The sequence below is a fragment of the Streptopelia decaocto genome, assembly GCF_964273445.1.
Source record: "Streptopelia decaocto genome assembly, chromosome: 9".
Taxonomy (NCBI): Eukaryota; Metazoa; Chordata; class Aves; order Columbiformes; family Columbidae; genus Streptopelia; species Streptopelia decaocto.
This window is the reverse complement of record NC_138664.1, coordinates 4306208-4331874: the sequence shown is the minus strand read 5'-3', so window position 1 is coordinate 4331874 and position 25667 is coordinate 4306208. Positions and strand designations below refer to the sequence as shown.

The window sequence follows — 25667 nt, the reverse complement described above, 5'->3', positions numbered from 1 at the left end:
GATTTTAAGGCAGGTTGGGCATGTCCTTTCCTGAATCTATGGCTGGGTGGGAGACTCAGAAATCCATTGGCAGTAGTTTGGAGTAATTCTCAGAATAAAAGGTAAAAATAGAATTGAGTAATTGCCAGTTTGTCAACATATGTTATACCTCCATTAGCCAGTAATCTGGGCACAATAGGAATGGATCAGTACACCAAACCAATTTGTTCTCTGTGCTTACACAATCTACTTTTCTAGGGTTTTACTTTGGACTACATTTAGTCTGACCCCCAGATTTAGATGTCTCCCACATGTATGGTTTTATATCAACCAAAGAATCAGTGACTGGTACAGCCTGCAATGTCTCCATCAGCACTTGGAGCAAACCTGGAGTGAAGTTTCTTGTTTATTTTTTTCCAAGAACAGCCTAGATAACGTGTGTCAAAACTATTCTGCAAACCCATCCAATACACTGAGATTTGCCTAAAGACAATGCTATGCCTTCAAACCAAACTGCTGATGTAGACAACTCTCTTAGATCCCGTTGTTCTCACAGCAGTAGATCCCAGGAATGGGAGTCCTTGCTTGACAGGTCTCTTGTTATAACTTGTCAACCCTTGCCAAGAGGATCCCTTTAAGGGTTCCAGGTCAAAGGATGAACACTTGCCTGTACTTTTTCAATCTAAACTGTAACTCACTTTTAAAAATATAAAAAAAGTAAATTGCTGTTCAGCTTTATCAAATCTGTGCTATTATAATATGATGGAAGATAAAGCAGCTACTTTAATTTCATGGAAGTACAACATTAGAAGCCAGCTCCACTTTTAATGCAAGCATAAAAGGCAATGAAGTTTATTCCACAGCACTGTTCCATGAGACTCCAGCCCTGGCCTGATGGGATTACACTTCCCAATCTGTTTTCTCCCTCTTCACTGTGATTATCATCAAGAAAGCAGGAACTGGTGCTGTGTGTCCTCACTGGGAAGTGGGCTGTCCACAGCAACTGCATTGCTGGCTACTCAACAGAGCTTGTTTTTCACTTGATCATACAGCAAAGAATTAAAATCACTGTAGATGGATGCTGCTTCTTTTTTGTGTAGAATTTATTATGTGTTCTGTTCTTTTTGTCACAATATTGAAGGGGGAGGTATTGTTAATATAACTTAACCACTGTCCCCAGTAGAAATGAGTCTAATTAGGGTGAAACGGTAATTTTATTCACTGAGAATACAGGCATCCATCCTAAATTCCTTTCAGTGACTAAGGCATGATGACACATTTGGCATTAATTACATAGTGGTGCTATAACACTTATTTGCAGGACCGACTGCCATTAAAAACCATTTTCCTACTCCTACCTTCAGCAAATCTCTAGAAATAATCAGTGTAACCTGCAGCACAAATCAATTACTAAGGACCAGACTGCTTTGGAATATCTAGTGTTATAAAAAAGCACCAAGGCGCTACTTTGACCACATGGAGAAAACTCATTCTGTCTCACCACCTCCTCTTCCTTCCTGAAATCCTCGCCTTGTTCTCCAGTGTATCCGCAAGGTTGCTGGAATTATCATTTACTTTGCCTGATACTTATCATGTTTCATCTCCTCTTTGAATCTCATTTACAGGTTTCAGCTTCCCTGTCTTTACCCTTCGTGTCCACACAACATCTCTGTCACCACCTCTCTTGCCTGTTTTGTCTCTAGATCTTTGTGCTCTCTAGATAGCTGAGTTGAAAAACACAGCTCATTACTTTTGCTCAGAAAATATACAAATGTATTATTCAGGATACCACCATGTCAAAGCCTGGGGATTAGAACAACACAGGGATACACGAGAACAACATGTGGCTGAAAAGAATGGTAAAACCACTACAAGATTCCACCTGCTACCAGCAAACCCCTTCCAGCAACAAGCATGGAAACACTACAGGTAACAGTCTAGGCAACATAAATTACTCTAGGATGACAGTTTTTAATTCCAATGCTTTGAATTACCTTTTTCCCTCTTTGCCCCAATGACTGGTGTAAGCATATAAGCAATGCTACTCCAAATATAAGATAAAAAATCTGGAGAGGTTCAGGTACCACTTAACCATCCTATACTGAAGTGCCTATGTTAAATCATTAAGCAATTATGAACTGTAGTGGAAGAAAACTGCCCTTAAAATCTCTTTTCTCAGAGGTCCACTTATCTTTCCAAGCCTGCAAGTATTCCTAACAGTGAAAACAGTAACACAGAAGAAGTTAATTTATTATACGTGACCAAAAATTCATAATTTATCAGCCTGTGTCAACGATCATTGTAATAATTGCAAAAAAAATCAGCAAAATCCATGTTTTCACACACCTCCCGGGGATAATATGTATTATCTCATGTGCCCAATATACTGTTTTTTTTCCTCATATGTGAAGAATGCTGAAGCTCCTGCTGAAAGTTTTTCCAGCTCTAAGACCTGACCTGATAACATAAGGATGCCAATCCAGAGTTGATCCTCTCTCACCAAAATGGCTGAATGTGAAGAGAACACTCACTGGAGTTTTGTAGCGTGGTCTGTGGTCCCCAAACTCCTGGAGTTTTCAATATGCATAACATTTCCTCGCTATGTTCCAACTTGTGATTTTTGGGTTATAAAAACCGTTTCCCCACTCTGAAAGATTACACATCCCATTGGTATGTTATTGTTACAGGAAGACACAATAAAGGAGGATGTGTTATGAAATACATAGGGGAAAACGCTGGGTAAAGATGCAAGGGGAAAAGAACACTGAGCACAGAACTAAAGTGAAATATTTGTTAGCGAGAAAGGAAAAAATGAGGAAATGATTAAAATATTAGTTACGCACTTATATTTCCACAGACAATTGAAAATCTGTTTATAACTTCACCTAAGTATAAGAGAGTGATGTGAGGCATTGCTGGGGAGTTATTATTTTATGACTTTTATCACTTAACACATTGAGAAGGCAGAGAATCTCTATTAGCTGGAAAGCCTTCAAACCCCATTGGGACTCTATTCTTGAGCATAGAAATTTAAAGTTCATGACCAACTTATGTCATGGAGCAGCTCACCCTACCTCAGTTTCTCTATCTGTAAAGCACAGACACCCTATTTCAGTTTCTCTACCTGTAAAGCACCAAGACAAATAACTGCTCAAGTTCCTCTAGCTCATTGTGAGCATGCTTTGAAGTAAACACAGCTATGCATTATAAGCAGGTTAATATTAGAGTTACCTGTCATTAAAGCGAGAAGGATATCATAGAGTACTCAAATATCTTCTTTACTACTCCTTGAAGAAAATTCTAGTTTAATTTTAGGCACATCTGGTAGTTTTTGCTTGGGTTACCAGTTCCCCAGCTGAACATAGGCTAACGAAGAAATAGATGAGTGGCTGGTCCATACCAGGATATGTGAAACAATGAGAATAGTGAACCTTAGTAGTAAATTAAACATAAAAATAGAAACATTTTATGGAAGCAGCAGAAGTTATTAAAGTGACAAATCTGTCCCTCAGCTTTCCAAGTTTAACTAAAATTGTGCAGGATTCCTAACAACACAAAATAAGACAGGCAAAAAAACGTAAGAAGGAACAGATGCTGCCAGGCTTCCAGAATATTTTCCTGCTGATGGGAAAAGAATCATCCTTTATGATTTTACAGAATGAGGCTCATTACTTTGATCAATTTCTGCTACAAGTGGACAATGGCAGGGCTATTCCTAACAACTTCTGCAGGTCTTGGTTTGACATTTCCTGGACATATACAGAAAGAAGAATCAGACGCATTCTATGTTGCAATCATTTCTTCTTTCAGATACATGTTTATTCAGTTTATTTGCGCTCCCCCCCTTTTTTTTTTGCCTTGGCAAGACTTCACAAGCATTGTTGGGGAAGAAAAACAGATTTAAAAATAATTATTATAAGACAGTGCAGACTGTGTATTAAAAAGACTTTTACTGAAAGTAAGAAATTGTTTAATCTTGTTATGAAAAAAAGTAGCCAAGCTTGCCCCAACCATGGGAGGTACCTGCAACTTTTGTGAAAGGCCACACCTAATTTCCACAATTTATTGTTACTTTTAGTCACTTTCGTGCTCCATAATATGTCAGATGCAGCCAGGAGAAGACACTTGCTACAGAAATAATGTTATAAATACATGCCCATGTGTGATATAAAATATATGTGAAAAAAAAACACAGGACTTTCAATGTACCTTTCAGAAGAGATTAAGGCACTGCCCTTCAATTTTATTGCGGTCAACATTTTAGACAGGGTGTAACAAATAAGCACAAGAGGAGGGAAAAAGAGAATGGTGACTATAAAAATAATGGATAAAATAATGAGAATAAGCATGATATTCAGTAAGTACCTGCAGGAATTCATATCAACAAAAATACCTGCAACAGTGGAGTGTCCTCTGAAGTGCCTATGAATTCTCAAGGGATTATGAAATAGAGGATAAGGAAAAAGAAACAAAATGAAGAAAACAACCTGAGAGGTAGCAAAAGTAAATGAAATGGAATTTGAGAGGAGCAGAACAACGGAAGAAAAGAGAAGGGAGGGGAAAGTGTTTATTCTAAAGCTTCCTTCTCTGTCATGATAACACTTTTTGCTTTCCTTATCAACCAGAACCACATGGCCAGATTTGATTTTTTTCTTCATGCCCTGAGTCTGAAAGAATCAGAAGAATGCCACTTATTCCTCCTCCAGCCACTAAGAGGCAAACTTTCCTCTCTCCTTACTGCCAATGTTCAGATCCAGCTGGTCTCCCAAGGTTAATTTGCCTTTCTTCTCTCCGAATTTATTCTCAGTTTCCCAGAATATCATGTGCAAGTGGCCTAGATTACCACAGGAAACCTCTTTGTTAACTTAACTAGTTCTCCAATGTTCCTTATTTTGCACATTCACCAATACTTTGACATAAAAGCCTACATCATTGCCCTAACTGTATATTTGTACTCTTAAGCATTGGAATTTGCATTCCTGCATGACCATCTCTATTGAGAATTTTTTAATCTCAAAGTTGGCTCTACTGAATCATTTACATACCCTGTTACATCATGGGAAATCATGCCAGTCTTCTCTGAGACACCGTTGCTGCTTTCAGTTTTGCCAAAGGCCGCTGCCAGGATAAACAGAAACTAAAAAGTGCTTTGTGGATTTAGTGATTGTTCTCCACAGAGAACTCCATCCCCACAAGACTTCTGTAAGAGACAGAATAGCTTTTAACGTCAGAAGACTACATAAAATGGAGCTAAATGCAAACACATTCCCTTCTTTGATTATCATCTTATGGAAATATAAATCAATTTACTTCGTGCTGTACCTTGCAACAAGAAGAAAAATCTATAATTTTTTTCTCTTATTGAATATAGCCCATTAGTTTTTATATGACTAATTTTGCTCTTTCATTTCTTGTTTCCTATAGCTACTACTGCTTAAGGTTGCTCAAAGACAATCAGGTTTCACTTTCCATGTACAAGCACTGGTTGAAAACCTAAATAGCCTTGAAACTTCTCAATTTATTTGATTTTACTTACTCCTCAGTAACTCTTACTAGAATTAAACAAATTTTCCCAGGGCCCACGTAAGATATGAACAGTTTGTATGGATTAGGACAATTCTGTGCATTCTTTTGTATAGCTGCCTCCTCCCTCCTAGATGGATTCCCAAAAGTTTAAATAATGACAATGCATATGGTCTGGTGATCTTCAGAATATATCCTTACCTTCTGGTTAGTTCTGCATATATTATTGAAAATAGCTTTCTGCTATCAGATACATTTTTGAAGGAAGCGGGAAAGCTACGCTTTAATTTTCTCAATGAACATAAATAATGCTTCAAATACCTTTTATTCTTAGTCCAGAGTTCCCTATATCTGGTGAGACAGCTGTGCAATTCCGTGGTGCTTTCAGGGCTTTTCTACTAAGAAGGGAGCACAGACCCCCCTGTGGGAGCTGCCCAGTGTTCCATGTGGGCAATACATCAATACATACACCAACAGAGCAGTGTGCTCACCTCCAGCAAAAAAATACTGTTCCTGTGGACAGATATTCTGACCCCTTTCTAAAGAGCCCCAATCTTGCTTTTATACTAATTTTCTCCACCCCCCCTTTTTTTGTTTTTTTTAGAGAGATTCATGTAAAACTTGGAGATGACCAATTCTGTATCATTCGGTTCCACTGAAAAGAGCAAACAGGAGGACATTTACCAAGACTTAAAACTTATTTCAGCAAGAGAGTTATTTCTCCCCAGAACAGGTGTTCAAAGAATGACTGGTCTAGCTTTCCCTCTCAAACTAGCAAATACACTGTACCTTACAGTGACCATTTTAGTAATTTTGTTATTTATCACATTATTTGTGCTTCCTTGAGTCTTCAGTATTATATTGAAATATCATCTGTATTATATTGAAAGATTTCTTTTCACAGCTCAAAAAAATAACTGCCAACCTAGAAGTGCTAATTTACTAGCCAATAGAGACAAAGAAATGTAAGAATGTTCAGAGTCTTGAATTAGAACAGTTACTTGGGTCTTCAGATGTATAAAATATTTTCTGTAGGCCGTGATGTCTGACATAAACACACTGCCAGAGTAAGGTCATCCACATCAAAACCATAAATAGTGGAATGGTGGCAGAAAATGTTAAAAACTATTACAATACACATGTTCTTTTCCCCTTAGGACAAAAGATTCTCATCATGTTCCTTTTTGTTATGCCAGAAATATTTAACTGATTCATGTTTTGTGGTATAAATACATAAGTCACTTTCTGCTCCTGTTTTTTTTTAATGTAACATATTCATTTGAAGCAAAGTAAAGCATTCTGACCTCTGACACTTCTTTATCTCTGAACCTTGGCTACCACAAATAAACTTCTGATGTAGGCCCAGTGGGACAGAGCTTCTAACAAGCAAATTTAGCAAAGGTTGGAAGATGGATTGACATGGATCTCTAGCACTATTTGTAAACATCATTACTTTGCTTCAAGAGACTGAAGCAGATATTTCCACCATGGAAAACTAAGGTAAAAGACTGTTCTCTATCTTAACACTATCATCATGGGGAAGTAAAATCCCAAAGGAGAGAAGTGACATAACCAGGTCAGGATTGATGCACGGAGGTGATTCACACTAGGAGATAAAGATGGTGCTGCAGGCAAAGCTAAACAGGGAAGCAGAGGCAGCCCTGAGCACTATCTATAGTTAGCCCTAAAGTGGGAAGAAACAGAATGATCTGGGTTCACAAGAGGTCATGCAAAATTGTTGCTTTTCAGTTTCAGGAGCAGTAGGTTCACATCGGCAGGTCTGCATGCTTGGACATAGTCAAATCAGCTAAAGTCATGGAGTTTAGGGCTTTTTTTCTCCCTACAGACAATCTTGCGATTGCTTTTTATATGCAAAAATTGCTAACAAAAGGCGAATTTCAAAATCTCAAGTATGAGTATTCATGGAAACCAAAGTTTAAACAGATCAGTAAACAAGAGAGACAATGACCTGATTTCCACCCTTTATAAATAGGACCACGCCTCATCCACAATGATTTTGTGTCAGTGCCTGTGGGTGATGACAGAACTTAGTAGCTCAGTAAATCCAATGCACTCAATATATTGGAAGTAGGGTGAAACATCACTTAAAAGTCTCTCCAAGCAGGTCCCTGGTAAGTAGTACTTAAAAGAAGCCAGCTGAGATTGTATCACGTACATTAAATACTGCAAATTAAACATAAACCTTTCGCCTAGCCAATGATGTGGCCAGTCTTGTTGTTCTGGTCATGATACCTTGGATAAATTCTCTATAGCTTGAAAAATCAGATTTTTTTTAAGTTGCCTGAGTGTAGGTATACATAGTTCACAGTCCTGTGAAGAGGTAAATGTAATCAGCAATACAGCTTTGTTAATGGTGCTTCTGCTTGTGCTAATAAACGCTATCATAGAATGGTTTGGGTTGGAAGGGACCTTAAAGATTTTCTAGATGAGTCTTCTTTTTTCTCTTTTTAAAAATGAAGGTTATGTTTCCCTTTTCCAGTCAGGGGGAACTTCACCAGACTCAGTCAGTAGTTCTCAGCTGAGCTATTTTTGCCAATGAAAGTATTCTAATGTCTTCAGAGTTAATACAGATCTCTTTGCAAAATATAATGTTATTCCTTGGAGACATACTTTAACATTTCTATATTCCTTTCAAAAGTTACTACTGAAATGACAACATTTTTCTGAGAGATTCAGAGCTCTGGTAATTTTTCATGCCGACCTCCTGAATAATATTCAACCAGACGGAGGAGAAAGCCTTCAAATAGTTAGCATGATCAGTCATGATGAAAAAGCTCAATTTGAAGAGCTGTTATATATTCCATTATACACCACTTTCTCAAGAAGGCGTGCTCCGTACAAGTCTAAATGAGAGCCCAGTAGAATGAGAATACCATGAAGATGTAGATAACTCAATCCAAAGTGTTCAGTGGTCTTAGACATATTGCAAATTATTCCCTCCCCCTTCCCTCTCCTTCTAGAAGAACCTTTTTGTTATAAAACACCAAATGAGCAATCATAGCACTTTTAGATGTCTTCATCCAGATCTAATATTGGGAAACTTTCCACTTGTGTGCCTACATCAGCAAACTTACTGCCAATACAACGCACAAGCGTCCTACTCCCCATTCTTGTAAAAGGTAGACTGAGAGACGTGTTTGATGGACGACTACATTTCAGAAATTACGATACCGTGAGCAGGTTGATTGCTCCTCAGCATTGCAGGAAAACTCCACACTGAAATTCACAGCCAAAATGGGAGACATCAGTACAACTGTCTGGCAAAACAACAATCCTTAAATCTTATCGCCTAAACTACTTAATTCTTTTCATGCTGTGAACAGATGAGTGTTTGGGGAATAGGTTAGAACAAGAAACTGAAGCTGTATTATTAACAAGCAGATTAATCATTTTAATAGCCAGAAATGTAATAACAGCAAAGAAAAATGATAGCTATGCTCTAATTCATAGCATGTGCCAGAATAATGCTAGTATGAAATAATAAAATGAAAGGAGACAAATTGTCCTGAAGAACATATGTTTTACTCCTGTGCAGCATTGTTTGGGCTGTTTTGTTGATCATATTTGGCACATTCGTAATTTTCAAGAGGAAAAACAAAGGGAAACAGGAACAAACATAGATATTCTCCCAAGGCAGTAAAGGTAGGTATTAAAAATATTCTCATCCAATCTGCATATGATTAAACCTTGTCATAGTATATTTTTCAGTATGAATAGACTTTAATAAATTCCCAAACAGCAGATGCAGATACAAATAAAAAGAACATTTTCCATTGTGAAATAAGAAGGTAGATGAGTGGAAGAGCTCACAGAGAAACTTAATGCTCTGCTGCTTCCTCTAAATAAAGATGGCACACCTCTTCCTTGAACTTCATTTATGTTCATATCTATTCAGACCTTGTCCTTTTTGTCAGATTATTTAAAAGTAGCTTAACTCTGCAACAAACAAACAATGACAACAACAAAAACTGAAATTTCTTAGACATTGCACATTGAGATAAGTAAATCATTTAAGCTCGAATATATAATGCAGCTTTGAACAAAAGTGTGATAAATGCACTTAATTGTTTGCATACCAGTATGATTAACCAGTCACCCTAATCAATACATTAGCTCTGTAAAAAGCATGAATGTAACTTTAGATGCTAAGTATAAACGATTATCAACACAGGAGATTAATTCAATATCCTTTTCTGAAAACACTTCAGATTTCAAATCACATCTAATACTTCCGAAAGTATTTTATGTTTGGCCAAGATGAGCAAAGTTTCCTCCCTATTTAAATTAAACAATTCAGCATTGCTTCTAACAGAGCTTAGTTTAGGAAAGCGTCACTTACCTCAATTCACCACAAAGTGGTGCTATTTGAACAAAAATGGATTTAATTTCCTGCTTAAAAGGGTTGGGATGTACTGAATACGCTTTTCTGTGATAGCCTTTGGTTTAAAAAGCAACTCACAAAAGAGCCAGATTTCATGTGAATTGTTGTCAAAACTGTCTGATGATAACATGTATCTCGGCTATCCATAAAAAGAAAAACAAAACAAAACATACAACAAAACCCACAAACCAAAAACCAACAAAATCCCCAAATCAAAACAAAAACCAAACCACAACACGTTTTATTTTAAGTTTCTTGAGTTGCCCAGCATTGAAACCTTACAATAGTAAGAAAACCATGGCAATTGCAAGAAAACCATGACAGTTGTGAAGAGATTAAATGTCCTGTGTAAGAATCTACACCATCATTGAGAATCATTGCTTCAGCTATCTGGAAAGTAAGCACATAGTACACTAACTTAGCCTGTCTTCATAGAATTATTTAGGTTGGAAAAGACCTTTAAGATAATCAAGTCAAACCATTAAGCTAGCACTGCCAAGCCCACCTCTAAACCATGTCCCTGAGAACCTCACCTACGCATCTTTTAAACCCCTTCAGGGATGGTGACTCCACCACTGCCCTGGGCAGCCTGTTCCAGGGCTTTACAACCCTTTCTGGGAAGAAGTTTTTCCTAATATCCAGTCTGAACCTCCCCTGGTGCAACTTGAGGCCATTTCCTCTCACCGTGTCATTTGGAGAAGAGACCAACACCCTCCATGGTGCAACCTCCTTTTGGGTAGTTGTAGAGAGCGATAAGGTATTTTGCCATAGTAGATTTCAGAACTAAAACAATAACAAACCAAACCATTTGGAATCAAAACTTTCATCTAGAGCATTCACAATATTCGCCAATACTGTAACATTGGTGGCACAAGCTTGTTTGTTGCGTTAAGCCAATACACCTGCATGACAAATAGAGTGAAAAAGGCTACTTGTTTGTAAATAAAGCTATAGCTTGGCTCAAATTCTTGAATTTCAGCATCTTCTGTTTGTGCAACTATCCCATCACAGCACTGAGCCAGGAACAGAAGTACTTGTATATACAATGACACCCAAACACGTGTGAGCATTAAGCCAGGGGATCAGCCACCTCTCGGACTGGCGTGAGGAGATGAAGAGCTGCTTTGGGCCCCTCATAAGGGTTTTTTTTTCTTTTTCACTTGCAGAGGCCTTTCCCTGGGTCTCTTTAGTTTGGAGGAGACTGAGGGGTGACCTCATTAATGTTTATAAATATATAAAGGGTGAGTGTCAGGAGGATGGAGCCAGGCTCTTCTCAGTGACAACGTGGTAGGACAAGGGGTAATGGGTTCAAACTGGAACACAAGAGGTTCCACTTAAATTTGAGAAGAAACTTCTTAACAGTGAAGGCAACAGACCCTGGCCCAGGCTGCCCAGGGAGGTTGTGGAGTCTCCTCTGCAGACATTCCAACCCACCTGGACACCTTCCTGTGTAACCTCATCTGGGTGTTCCTGCTCCATGGGGGGATTGCACTGGATGAGCTTTCCAGGTCCCTTCCAACCCCTGACATTGATTCTGTGATCGTGGTCTGGCAGGTTCTCCTAAGAGGGCACAGACTGAGAGGCTCGCTCCTGTCTCCCATCTGCACTAACCCCACCCTCTGTGCATGCCCGGGGAGGAGCACTCGGTTCATCTGAGCCGCTTCTCACATTTATCGCATTTTTGGGCTCGGGTGGTGCCGCCGCTGGGCAGAAAGAGCCCGCCCCCTCCCTCCCGCTCGCGGCCGCTCATTGGCGGGCTCGGCCTCTCTAGTGCCCAATCGCGAGCTAGAGCGTTCGCCATGGCGACGGCGGACGCGGAGCAGCCCGGGCGCACCATGTCCGGGTACAGGCCCGGGGTGCTGATAGGCAACTGGAGCGAGGACGCGAGTTTGGAGGAGGTAGCGCTGGAAACGGGTCCCTCCCTTCCTCCCTTCCCCTCTGCACCTCACGGTGTTTCTCCTGTAATTGTTTAAATTCGGTTAAAACCTGAGGGTGTGAGTGCGGAATAACGTGTCTGCCCCCCCCCGCCTCTTTCTTTGCGAGCAGGAGCGCCTGAGGGATTTTATACAAAAAAGAGAGCGAGGAGAACTTCTAATACAGAAAATAAAGAAGCTCCAAGATAATATTTTAAAGAAGGTAATTTTTAAAGAAGCTTTTGTCTATGACTCCACAAACTGGCATAGTGGTTATTAGTGCTCTCTACGCATGAAGAATGCTATGGGTTAGTATTTTACATGCTAAAATACTTGTGATACTAGGTTCAGATAATTCTGTAAAAAAATCTGTATGTTTTTGTTTAGATAGAGCTGTCGGTATCTAAGGATGGATTTGTTCATTTTGGAGACACTGTGATGCTTTTGAACCCCGCTGACGAATCCTCGGTGGAGAATTCGGCTGGAGCGGGCGGCAGTCTGACTTTGGCAATTAATCTGGATGAAATATCCATATATTCATTTGAATCACTACGAGCCCCTTGTGGAGTTAGCGCAGCCGAGAGTGCAGACCCTGTGGGTCGAAACACTTTTTGTATTTTAAGGTTTGGTCCTTTATTCTGAGTTGCTTTCCATTATGATGTTAGCTTTCAGTATCTTGTTTTGATAAATATGCAGTCAAGTTTGCTAATATACAAATGATTTAAGAGTCTTTAATTTGGGTCATGCATCAAACTTGATTCTGCTCTGCCTATTACTGTGAATAATTCCAAGGAAGTTTAAATCAGCTTAAAGCTGGTGTGAAAACAGAATTGAGTTCACTATATCATTTGGTAAACTCTGCAGCTGTTTTTAATCGGGTCACATTTCAGCTGTAAAATACCAAATATGTCCCAAAAGTGCTTAGTTTTATTATTTGTTCTCCTGCAGATAAGGTCTCTGAAGCAGAGATTTGTGTCAATGCTTTTGTTGTACATGAAGTGGACAGTGTTTCTGTTGTCCTAAAAAAAACCCCAAAAACCTAACCAAAGAACACATTCTCTCTCTCAAAGATATATTTAATTCCAGTTGTTCGTGGGAGAAGAAACAGAAGAGCAGGGTCCTGCTCAGCAAGATTCTGCTTGAGTGCATGTATTTTATTATAATAATAGTGCATAAGAGTACAAACTAACCCATATAATCCTGATGGAACAAAACATTTTGAGTTAGACCAAAGGAAGAATTTTGATGCCAAGAGCATAGTTATAGGCCTTCTAGAACTGGAATCAAATAATTTTGCTTAACTTCTGTCTGATCTTAGAGTGGCTGGCACTGAACACTAGCAAATCCCTCATTAACAGACTAAGTTCATCAGCTATGTAGGTTTTTTAAGCTGAATATACTTAGAAAGTCTAGCACTTAGTTTAGTGATTCTTTAATATAAAATACATCATACAATAATTCTGGAAATAGAGATATACCAGCATGTATGTTGATGTAATGAACCAAATTATTGAACATCAGTTACATCTATTATTAGCAGCTAATGTTAAATTACTGACAAATACACACACACACACTGTTCTGCCTTTAGTCTTTGATTTTTCAGATGCTTGTATTAAGTATATTTTAAAGAGGCCCTCAGTGCTGAATTCCGATTAATTTTTCATTGTATTTTATGTTTCCACCCTGCATGTTAATGGATATGTCATAAAAAGTAAATTATATAGTCTGTTTCTATTCTGTTAAATACTTCAACCAGTAAGTCAAGTACGAAATGTCTTTTCAATTATTTAACCTATTTTTAAAGGTAAACCTAATAAAAAGTGTTGCCACAAAACTTAACCATAGACCAAAACAAACAATCAAACAAAAAATACTAGTAAAGATGATTATTTGAATGTCTCTTTCTTCCTCTCTACAATTTTAACAGTGTTGATGGAAGTGCAGTGGATGAACCAGTTAGATTTGGGCAAAAGTTTGGTCTTGGGACAAGAGGAGGGTTTCCTGACCCAATGGTAAGGCAATCAAGTTGCAAATAACAGTGGCAGCATATACTGATACTGTGCATTTAGCTACTATATATATAAAGCTGTACAGTAGTTCAACATCTTAGCTTTACAGGACAGATCCTGAATCACATGTAGATCAAGACAAGAAATAGCTATTTAGAAAGTTTATGCCACTTGCCTGAGATCAGATGTGCTGGCCAAGGGGGCTGTCAGCCAGAACGACTGGATAAAGGAGATTAAAAAACCAGGAAATTAAAATTAGCTTGTGAATCATGATTAGAGGGACTTTTTTGCATTTTCTTTGAATAGCTACTTAACAAGTTTATCAACAATATTGAACCCATGTTATGGGTTTTGTATGTGTAGCATTAGCTTGGCAGAATGATTTTTCAGGAGCTGAGTGAAAATATTTTGTGTTGAAAGATATTTTTAAAAATTACATATCTTGTTTTATTTCTCTCTATACAATCCTTAAGATATATTTTTTATTTACAGCTATATCTAGCAAGTGACCATAAATCATTTATAAGATTTGCTAAAAAATCTTACCTTCAGCAAGTATTTTTGACAAGTGAGCGTTCCTATTTGACTTGCTGGCAAGCTGCCTTCTTGGATCCCCAGCTGCGTCTTGAATCTGAAGGATTTCCAGTTCCTGTAAGAAATTAAATCTTCATAACATTTTCTACAGTTTTAATTGAAACAGTAGATAGAGTACTTAGAAAAAAAGCTGTATTCATTTTATTCACATATTTGCATCCTTATGTAAGTTCTGACCTGTAATTTTAGGAAGGGGGAGAGGGACGGAATGATATCTTTAACCAGGGACTCTGCATATACAATTGTTAGGTTCTGGTGTTCACTTTGAGGTTGACTTGATCAGTTTTTCTCATCAGAATTTTTTTAAAGGCCGACATTATGTTGTGACAATGTAGTACTTGGAATCTGCTTTTTAGGACTTCTGACCACTAAATTCCATTTCCAATATTAGGGGCTGTGATTAATAAGGAACTCCTGTACATTAAATATAAAAAGTATATATAAAAAAACCCCACAAACACAAAAAAACAAGGCATCTGAATAAACCGATGCTTTTCCACATGTGGATTTTAACCTTTTGTAAATACATCAAGCAGATGCAGTATTTTCCTGTTCCACAACACTACTGGGCTTCCTGAAGTTCTGGGTGTGTAGCAAAATATCACAAATACAACTGTTCCTCTACAGCCTTGAACTGCGAGCCATTTACATGGATCAGCTCAGTAGCAAACGCAGACAAAATTATGTAATTGTCAAAGAAAACATTTGTTATTCACAGTACTGGTAAATGGGAGTGACTAAAAATTTATTCTGTTATACACAAAAAATTGCAAATTGGTGAAAGATAAAGGTCCATTTCTAGGCTGTGTCCCAAACCATCTGGATCTCTCATATGGCAAATATCAATCGTAAATGGAATAATCCTGATGGCACAGGCCACTGGAATAACTCTCTGCTTCTTGCTTGACCTTTTTATTTAAGTGTCCAGCACAAGTGAGTGGAATGGAATGTATTGGACAGGAGAACGTGTCTGACCTGAGGACTGAGCGTTTGGCTGCTCTGAACTGTTAAGACAGACCGATGGGGTGTAAAATATCTCACTATCAATGTACAGCAGTCTCAGAGTGACATAGTGCAATGCGGGCTTACACTAAGCAGTAAATAAAAGCATTTAATTTGAGTAAGAATAGTTAAAATTTGTGTAAAAAATGTCAAGTGTCTTCTCCCTTCCCCCCTTTATTTTTTCCAGGCAAACTCTAAAATTATTATTACTCATTGCCATACTAATCGGAGCTTAGCCATTCCAAGGAACTTTTGGACAAGGTAAGAATAATTTGTAGCTGGCAGGGATGTACATAATGATGTGCCAACATCAAGAATTACTGTAAGAAGCAAGATAGTTGCTTTAGGAATTCACTGAGGAAATGGAAATGAATGCAGAATGCACATTCTCTTTTCCCTTATTTTAATTGTGGGCTGAAATATGTGCCACTGTGACGCTGCAGACAATCAGCTCAGTCTTTTTAAATTCGTATATCATATCTCATATATCATATCATTCTTCCAGCCTTCTCTAGCTTCTTAGTGGTTCTCCCTTTGAATATCCTAAGCAAATACACCTGATTTTTGTTTTGTTTTTTTTTTTTTAAGAAAAAAATGGCATACTAAGAAGTGTAAGGAGTAAGAGAACTAAATAAAAACGTGCTGCATAAAACTGTATATTGCTTATGTTCATATGAATCAATCTCACAACAAATTAAAGTTAATCTAACAATTCAGGTTAATACGCAGGAAGTTTGAGCTGAAACAGTTACTAAGCGTTTTCCTCAGTCAGAAAGAAATGGTGATTGGACTGGTGATGGGAAGAACGTAACCAGCTTGTATGGACTGAGTGGGTGTATCAGGGCCTGGTACCGATGGGGCTGCTTTACTTCTGAGGCTTGGAAGATGGCATTTCCCTTCAATTTCAAATTCCTAAATTATTCATAGGACATAAAGCAGGCTATTACGTTTCTTGTAAGGGTCTGATATTTGCGAGTGCATGGTGATATTTCTGAATGAGCCAAGAGAAACATGAGAAAACCTTGAAAAACTTAAAAATAACACAGGTTTGCTGAATTTGGGTATGTTCTCCCTGACCATCCACTTTTTCTTTGACTTTGCAGGTCTTATTTTGGAAAAGAATATGAAGTAGTTTGTCACACTTACCTGGACTCTCATAAAGCTGAAGAAGATAAGAATTACTGGGTAATAGTTACAAGAAATCCCGGCCCTGAGGATGGTTTGATGATTGATAGACCTGAGCCTCAGCCCGGTGGGATTGCAAAGAAAGGGTGTTGTGAAGAAACATAGAATAGAAAAATCCCAAACTACAGCCTACAGAGGTTGATGACATTCTGATTCTTGGTTTTTCTGCTCAGATTTTAGTTTTAGAGATGTTTGTTTTAAAAGTGGAAATGAAAGTCTACCATTAGTAATATTGCATAGTCTCATCGTAACTCATTAAGGTTATACAGTGGGCAAAACCTAATAAAATTTGATGAATGATGCACAACATCAAAAATTCTACAATCAGGAAGGTTTCATTTTCCCATTTTCACATTCACTGATGGCAAAAGATGTCAGAATTCAGAAACTGAATATATTTTCACTACCTTATTGGCCTTCAGAGTGTATTTAACCAATTCTTCCAAACAAGTGCCATAGTTTTTGAAAGGAGAAGTGTACAGTTTCCAAAACACTGAAACCCAAACTCACACAAGCTATCATGGGATACTTTGACATTTAAAGTTCATCTGAAAGGAAGCTGAGCTTGTTGAGCTTGTTCCACACTCTGTGTAGCACAAAGTTGCCAACTATTAAAAAAATCACAAGTGGGATCTCTTTATTTTGAGATTGGCTTCAGATTTATGACAAGGTGAAATTGTCAAAGAACATTAAGCTCCAAACACTTAAATGAAAATAAATGCCAAAGTAGAAAAAGAGTAAGAGACACTGTAAGTTTATCGAATAAGAAAAAGATTGGAGTCTGTGTTCATACTTTAAATTAGACACCAGAAAATCCACGTGAAAAAAAAAATGGCCCAAGAATGGTAAAAATTTCAGCTGGAACTCACATTTTCTTAGTCCCCCAAACCAACCAAGCATGAGATGCAAATATATGGAAAACAGATGTCACTACTTCATAGAGTTACCTGTCTTTATATGGAAGCTGAAACAGCACCACAGAGAGTCTTCTTGATGTATGACCTTCCATTACATCCATTTAGTAAAGCTACAACTGTACGTATTCCATTTTTTGCTGTACCACAAGAGTGGGCTCTTTCTGCACACAGTGAGTGAATTTCTGAGTAAAACACTCCATAAAGCTCCATTCTTGAAAAGGATTCCAAAGATCTTCAATCTTCCTAAAGGTCACATAAAACTTTTCAAGTTTTAGCGCAACGAAACCACTCAACTTTCACAGAAGGAACCAAGGCAAACATGCTGCATCTTCAAGCTCTATCCCAGAGAATCTGTTTCAAACCCACTGGCAAGGCTTTAAAAGCTCTTGCCTTTATTCGACATGAATTAAACCAGCAGCCTGCAGACCAGGCTCACTAGCACTTGGTATCCAGGGTCTCAGAGCGGGAGACGGGCAGGTTTGCTTTGGGGGAGTGTATCACCGAGGACAGTTTTTGAGTCACACTCCTCACATGCAAACCTTCACTGATCTGTTATTATAGACAAAATGACCTTCAGGAACATTTTCTTTCACTTTCTATGTAAAGATACAAAACTCGAGGTGTGGCAATTGATGGACATTTTTATAGAAGCACCGTATTACTCCGCCTTACAGAGATTAAAATTCCTCACATTGTCACAACAGATTGACACAATTCTGCTTTGATTTTGTAGGCATTAAAGCAGAAATACTAAGGCTGTGTGAATGCACTACAGTGCTTCTAATTTGAGCATCGTGGACATTTATTGGTATTAGGAGCTGCTATTTAGAATCTTGCAAAGTTTCTTTCCTCTTGGTTAAACGTAAGGAACAAGAAGAGGCCTTAAACCAAAACCATTGCTAAAACAAAGCTCTGTGTGAGCTCCGCAGGAATGAGAACTGTGTGGGCAGAGCCCTGGCTGGCGGACAGAAGGGGCTGGAGCGCTTGTGTGTGTGTTTGTGTGGGAGAAGAGCAACGCAGCCTGTACAAAACCAGGTTTTGTAAAGTCTTAGAGGAAAACACAAGACATAAACACATATAGAAATGAGCACAGAAGTAGGTAATGCCCGAGTTAGACGCCGATTAAGAGTTTTGATCAGCCTCTGCTCATAGAAAAGGACTTCCCAAGCTGTTGGAAAAGAAACAATTCCTGATTCAATCATCAGTTTTTCCTCTTACTTAATACAGTTTTAACCCCACAGATTCGGGCATAACTTCTTATATCGTACGTATTTATTCAGCTAATTTGTGATATAAAACACAGATACTTCTCTACAACCAGCTTTTTAAAATCTTTTTTTACACTTCGTCGTTTTCTCCACACGATGGCGCCACATTTTGCTAAATGACAGAATTATCGCTATATATGTAAAACAACCCGAACTGTTTAAATCCAAATGAGTCCCTGATACAATGCCAGAAAAGCTGACCAAGTTAAATCAGGCTTGAATTCTGGGCTAGGAGATGTCATTAAATGTTTTATTATGTTTTTGGAAAATAAATAAGCAACAAAGGCAGAGGGAAGAACACGGAGCATTGCGTGTTGCATGCAACCAACTTCTTTAACTAGAATATTAATTTTTAAGCAAAACATACTTAGAGGAAATCAGCTTTAGGAGCTTTCTCTTTCACTTTCTGTGTAACAATAGGAACTCTGATGAGTGATAAGTGCTGCATGCTTTTACAGGAGCACCGTTATTACTTACTCCAATTTAAGAGATTAAAATTCTGCCTGTTTTCACAATAGATTGACATAATTCTGCTTTGATTTTTTAGGTATTAAACTAGAAAAAACTTAGGCTGCGTAAAATGCACTGCAATGTTTCTAATTTAGCCACTCTGGACATTTACTGATGAACACAGGATTGAATATAAAGAATTATGGGATTTAATAGTAGTGCAGAATCTGAAGAATCCTGCAACTGCCAGTTAGAGACACAAGAGGGTTTAGTGGACAGGGTGGTGGAGACCTGAGCATTGGGTAGCTAAGGGCAGGCGCTGCATTTTGCTTGTCCTAGTGTTGCATGTAAGGAAATATGGACAATGATGCTTGCCTCTTTTGTAAAGCACTTTGACATATACCAGTGAAAAGCAAAACAATGTATTAAGAAAGCTTTTAATGCTTCTTTCAAATTAGGTCTAATACAGATGGCTCTACAAAGTACATTTGGGGAACATAAAACTCTGCCTTCCATTCCAGGCTGCTCAAAAGCTCTAAGTATGAAGATGATCCTGAGCTATTAGTCCTTGCTGAGGGATGGGGTGCATTAGTTCAGATTTAGTGCTGTGCTAATATAGCTTTTCATAGGCTCGAGGAAGAGACATCTCACATATGCACATATTTTACTGTACAGATGTGTGTTAGCAGCACAACACTAAAAGTAAGGAAGAGTTACAGAGAATTCAGAGTCAGCAAGGAAAAGTATCATCCTCCTAGTAAACTCACACATTGGTAACACTGGAAAATGAAAATCCAGCTTTAAATCTGCCTTTTCACTTCCTGTCTCTTGCATGTTTCCCCAACTCGTATTTCACATCACATCACTTCTCTGCCATGTCTTCTATCCGTGGTTATAAAGTGCTCTTCTAGCACTCAGCACGAGTCCCTGGCCCCATACCCTAATCACATCAGTATCTTCAGAGGCTGCTTTTCTTTTCAGTGGTTGTCATGAAGTATTGTTTTGGCACAGACAGCTAATCAGAGGAGGAGGCCATGTACAGGTTTGGTAATGGCATAAAACATTTGGGGGGAGGGAGGGGAGGAAGAAAAAAAACCTCACAGAGAACATTACAATAAGAAATTCCATACAACAATGGAAGGAAATATCCAAGCATTGGGAAATTTGGTGGAGTTGAGAGGTAAGAGGGTGATTTTGATAACATCTGTGCCCACTCACCCTAAACTAATATTGCAAGTCTGTTGTAATCTGGATGGGAGGAGTGTTCTTTTAAAGCCATAGTTGTTGCTTTAGAAACACTTAAGACTCTTCAATGCATGACAACTCAACTAAGGGGGCCACAAAATAAAAATACAGATGTGAAATGCAACATACATTAAATACAAGTGGAAATCAGGAAATCTCTATGTAATTTTGTCTGCTACACCTCTCTTCTGTTCTGTGTTAGGCTTTGTCCCAGGTCTCACCTCCAATCTCTGCCTGACCTGCCTTATTTCCCTGCCTGTACATAGCACAGAGAGGGGGCAAGCCACAGTTTGCCACCTCCCCTCTTCATGCTCGGGTGACTTCGTCCTGGAAGCTGTAAAAGGGAATCTAATCCTCAATAGTGCATTCCCCTGGGTAAGAGAAGAACTGGAAATACCTGTCACCTTGCTGGATGTCTGCTGTGCTGTTTCAGCAGGGATATGAGCAGTCATAATACTGCCAACTACATGATTTGCATCATAGGTTAGTGTTACCTATAACGGGAGGGGCAGTTTGCCATAAAGACCAAGGGAGACGCGTTTTTCTGGTCTTGTACAAAACAATGTATTTTATACCAGAGAACAGAGTCATCAGTACTACACTAGAAAGCATTCCTAGAACAGAGTCACTTAGCTCTCTCTAAAGAAGTTTCTGTATTTTTTGGCAAGGAGAGCTCAGCTTGCAGTAGAATAGGCCCAAACATCAAAAAATACCTGATGACATTAATACCCACATACGATGATGAAATTAATTCATACACATGCATCTCTACTGTATGTTTATATGAAAAGCTCAGAGAGGTAATTTCCCAACATCTGCTAAATGCTGCTTCATGCAGTACGTCAAAGCAAAACTAAACAGACCATCCAGTTACAGGCCTGCTAGTATATATGTTTCTATAATGCTGGTCTTGTTTTAATTATAGTCTCCTTGGGGCCAGGACCATATCTTCGCCTTTTTTTCCAAATATGAACAACTACAGCAGAGAAGTTCAGTAAGTAATACCATAAAGCTGTTTTTAAAAGTGGTTGTAAGATGACAAGAAACTGAAGTAGACCTGATGCAAATAACCAGAGATACAGGCATATGAATTCTACATGCACACCAGCAACAAATAGTAAACTCTTAGTGAGGGGTAAGTAATTCTGACGTTGATAGGAGTTGCTAGGAGAAGAGCCCACAAACCACAGTGCTGTCCCTGTGGGTCTGACAAACCCACGGAGGGGAATAAGAATTATACATGGCAGTATTTATTTTTATACATATATTTAGTTATTTAATTATATGGCATGCTAGTTAAAAATACCTAACCAACTGTTAGCCTAAGTCCAATTTGCAGAAGTGACATCGGTCTTGAGAAATTGAAGAGCTGTTTCTGGAGCTTGTTCAAGTTAAAACTGTTCAGAAATAGGTTGTACGTACCTTTGGAGATCTTAGTCTAAGAAAATCACTTTAGAAAATGCATTTAGCAGTTTCTGAAAATGTTACCTGTAAAATTCTCAAAAACCCTAAATCCCTAAGAAAAATGAAAGCAAGAATCTAGTGAATAAGCAAAGCACTGAGTTAAAGTACGAGTCCTCTTTCCTTTATGGGCAAAACCTCTTAAAACCCCTGAAATGCTAATTAGCATTGATCATTGTTATAGGGTCTCTAAAAGATTAAACACAACAGTTTGTGAAATCCACATCAGACAGCAGGTTCTGGTTTCCTACTGCTCCTCTGGCCTGGGCTTTCTGCCTCTTCTATATCCCAAAGAAACAACTGAACAGTTGTTTGGGGAAAAGTTTAAGGTTCGTCAGCTTTTCTGGTCTTTTTCCTGACAATTTTGGCAGCATTAATTTAGTCAGAACACCCAAGATGTATTATAGTCTTGCAAATAACCAGTGAATTTAACTGACCGTGAAAAGAGGCATATTTTGCCATATAAATATACATATATATGTATGTATACATAGAGAGAAATATAAATGAATTAGCACTATATACACATACACGCACCAGATACTTTAATACTGACATAGAAAAAACATGTATGTAGTTGAGCATTTGCAGGAGAACAATCTTCCCTCATCTAAAAATATTAATTGGTGTATTTTGAAACTACCTTTTGAACTACCTGGTTCTTTTAGTGTAATCTTAAGTGCTCAGGGACATATTCAGGTTTAATTATAAATGACTCCAAGGCATCACATGGTAATCCAGAATAACATCAGTGCTTGTAAGAACAACACAGAAACATTACAAAGCATATGTTACCATTGCTCTTAAGTGTCTTGGCATTCTACAATTTACCATAAAATTTTTCTGCATATATTTGGTCTCAAATGGCACCAAATTTCACAGATGGAATTAATAAAGCTATTGAGTTTGGTTAAGTTATCAATTTATTCAGCCAAAAATTATCTCAATCTGTTATCTTTTCCCCACATTCCTTTTCCAGACGCTAATGAGAATTTGTTTAAAGGGATCCATGTAGCTATCTCAACAATTACAATGTATGACCTTGGATACAATGTAGCTTAGTGTTCTCACTGCTCATTGAAAATTTTAATGCTTCCAGAACTACTTGTAATTCAACATTTTCCTCTGTCCCGTGCTAATCCATATAGATCAACTGATTGTGCCATGTTGGGCAGTTGTGGAATTTTGTCCTGAAGTGCGAACTGATTTTAAACAGTGTCATACTTTGGGATTAGTGAATGGTTTCTACTGAACACTGGGCATTATACAGCATTCAGAAACACCAACACAAATTCCTGCTTCCTATGAAATTAGCTCGACAAGGTTTTGGGGAGTAACCATTTGCACTATATGGTTGATGTGTGCAACCTTTTCATCTAAGCAATTATTTCTGAGAACAGAACGTTCATTCATCACAGAAAAATTGAGGCAAAGTTGGTTTATACCACATATTTGGTCTGTCACATGGCACAACCATTAGCTGTTTGGATTTAGAAGTTAAGCATTACATATAAGCCGGCAAATGGTGAAGGTTTTTTTGATCAGCCCACGTAACCTATAGCAATTTCAGGTTTTCTGCAATAACGCAAGATTCATATTGTCAAGAAAGTTGTTGTCAGAACTGGTATAAACACACAATAATGATTTTTCAAACGTATTTGAAGTTATTCTGTGAAAGAGAACTTATTAACATGCTGGGGTAGGGCAGCAATTTTTCCCAAATGAACAGTGTAATTAAGTGAGCACAATCCTCCAGTGTAACTGTCATGAAGGGAGTATTCACCACCTAGAGCTGCTGTGCCTGCCCCATAGCAGCATCATTGACCCAGACAGGCTTCCTGAGGGTGGCACAATGAAGTCAAAACTGAACTGATAGGCAATGAAAGGGGCTCTTAAAGAGTTTGGAAAATGCATCCATGGAAATGAAATTTCTTCTAATCCAGAAGAACATTAATGCAAAATACGAATGGCTGGGCAGGCTTTTGAAAAAAGAACTAGACAGAAATGTAGCTCCCTAAATTGGCTAGGAGAGTATTAACTGTTGAAATGAGATTAGCCACTATCCCCACGCCAGTAAATCCTTAGTGTGGGAAATTGCATACAGAAGAATAAACATTCCAAGAAGTTGTAATTACCTTATTGATGAACTTTCATTTAACCGTATTTCTGATTGAAATGCATCTGCCTTCATATCCCAGTCCTCTGCATTCCCTCTCATGAAGTTATGTAGACAGACAGTAAAGAAAACACATTGCAACCATCTGCTGGAAGAAAACAAATTAGTCTCTTACTGCAAATCACGCTCCTCAGACTTCTTATAATTGTTTTTTGAACTCTTCCCACCTTGTTAACATCTGTGCTAAAAAAAGTGGATGCCAGAATTGATCATAGAGTGGCTCGTTTAAAGTTTCATTCGGTAGTAAGGATGCTGCTTCTCCTTGATGTTTTTGGCACGTACATCCATTTTCAAGGCTGCATCCAAGGCCACCGTGAGGGTGGGTGGCCTGGGGCTGGCTGGAGGAAAGAGCTGCCTCCCCCAGCCCCCTCCTGCTCTCATTGCTCTTTGCTTGAGCAGCCTGAGCCAGCACATGCTGTTCTCCCAGGGTCAAGGAAGCCAGGAGGGGAAGATGGAGAAGTGAGGTTGGATGCAGAGAAGAAGGTACTTGAGCTCAGTAGTTAGGCTGAGATCACCTGGGAGCAGCTTTACTGAATTCAGCTGTTCATTAATTACTCCACAGTGCTCCTAGGACAGTGGAAGGGACTCTTGCATGTTGAGATTACGATTTTCTCTCTCCCACCATTCTGCTTCTCTGGGTAAATACTGACTTTGCCTGCAGCTATTCTGGCTCTACATGTTCACACAGAGTTTTAACAGCCAATTGCCATTAAATTATTTGATAAAGACTTAGAATAATAGATAAAAGTGCAATTTTAGAAGTATAAACTAGCTGTATATTTTGAAAGACACAAGGTGTTTAAAGGTAAAGAACAGCTGAGTTCTAATACAAATATTATAACTCAGAAAGTAGTGAAGATCAAATTAAAAATACAAATTAAGGGATATTTTCAGCTAGGAAGGATATTAAGAAGGTTAGATCCCAAGACCTATAGCAAAACTGGTGTTAATTTAATATATTTACTCCTCACCTGGAAAGCAAGCATACAAGAGCAGAGACAACATAATTGGGAAATTATGTGTCATTGTTTAGAAAAGCCACAACTTTCTTTTTTGTTTTAAAAAAAACCAACCCTAAAGGAAAGGACTGGGTAACAAGGCGGCAACTGAAATTTAGCGTAGGTTAAGTGTGAAGTAATGTGTTTGAAAGGAACAATTTGAACTATTCATATACACTGATGGTTTGCAAAATCACTCAAGAAAAAGATCGAGGCGTTACCGTGGACAGCTTAGTGGAAACTTCTACTCAGTGCACAGTCGTGGTCAAAAAAGCAAACAAGATGTCAGGCTATGTTAAAGGTGTATTGGAGAGTAACACCGGGAATAGGAATACCTTCACATACATTAATAAAGTATTTTTCATTTTAAGATTAGTTTATTTTGCTTTCCTATCGGAAAAGAAACAGAAATCACCTGGAAAAGAGAATTAAAAAGGATTTAGGGATATAGAAAGAGTGTTAAAGGGTGTGAGAATTGTAACACCCTTCAAAGAAAGGGTTTTTTTTCTCTGAACAATGTCTCTGCTCCCCTGGTCATCAGG

The 25667-nt window shown here is 38.3% G+C and overlaps 1 protein-coding gene across 1 annotated transcript; it reads left to right on the top strand.

Moving 5' to 3' along the window:
• Nucleotides 1-11739: 11739 nt before the first annotated feature.
• Nucleotides 11740-16910, top strand: CFAP161 (cilia and flagella associated protein 161; the record flags this gene model as incomplete). The annotated part of the gene is made up of 7 exons (XM_082060915.1): nucleotides 11740-11802; nucleotides 11951-12040; nucleotides 12205-12440; nucleotides 13748-13832; nucleotides 14322-14480; nucleotides 15613-15686; nucleotides 16529-16910. 7 exons carry the CDS (start codon nucleotides 11740-11742, stop codon nucleotides 16713-16715), a joined length of 894 nt encoding a protein of 297 aa, XP_081917041.1. The 3' UTR covers nucleotides 16716-16910.
• Between the last annotated feature and the right edge of the window lie 8757 nt (nucleotides 16911-25667).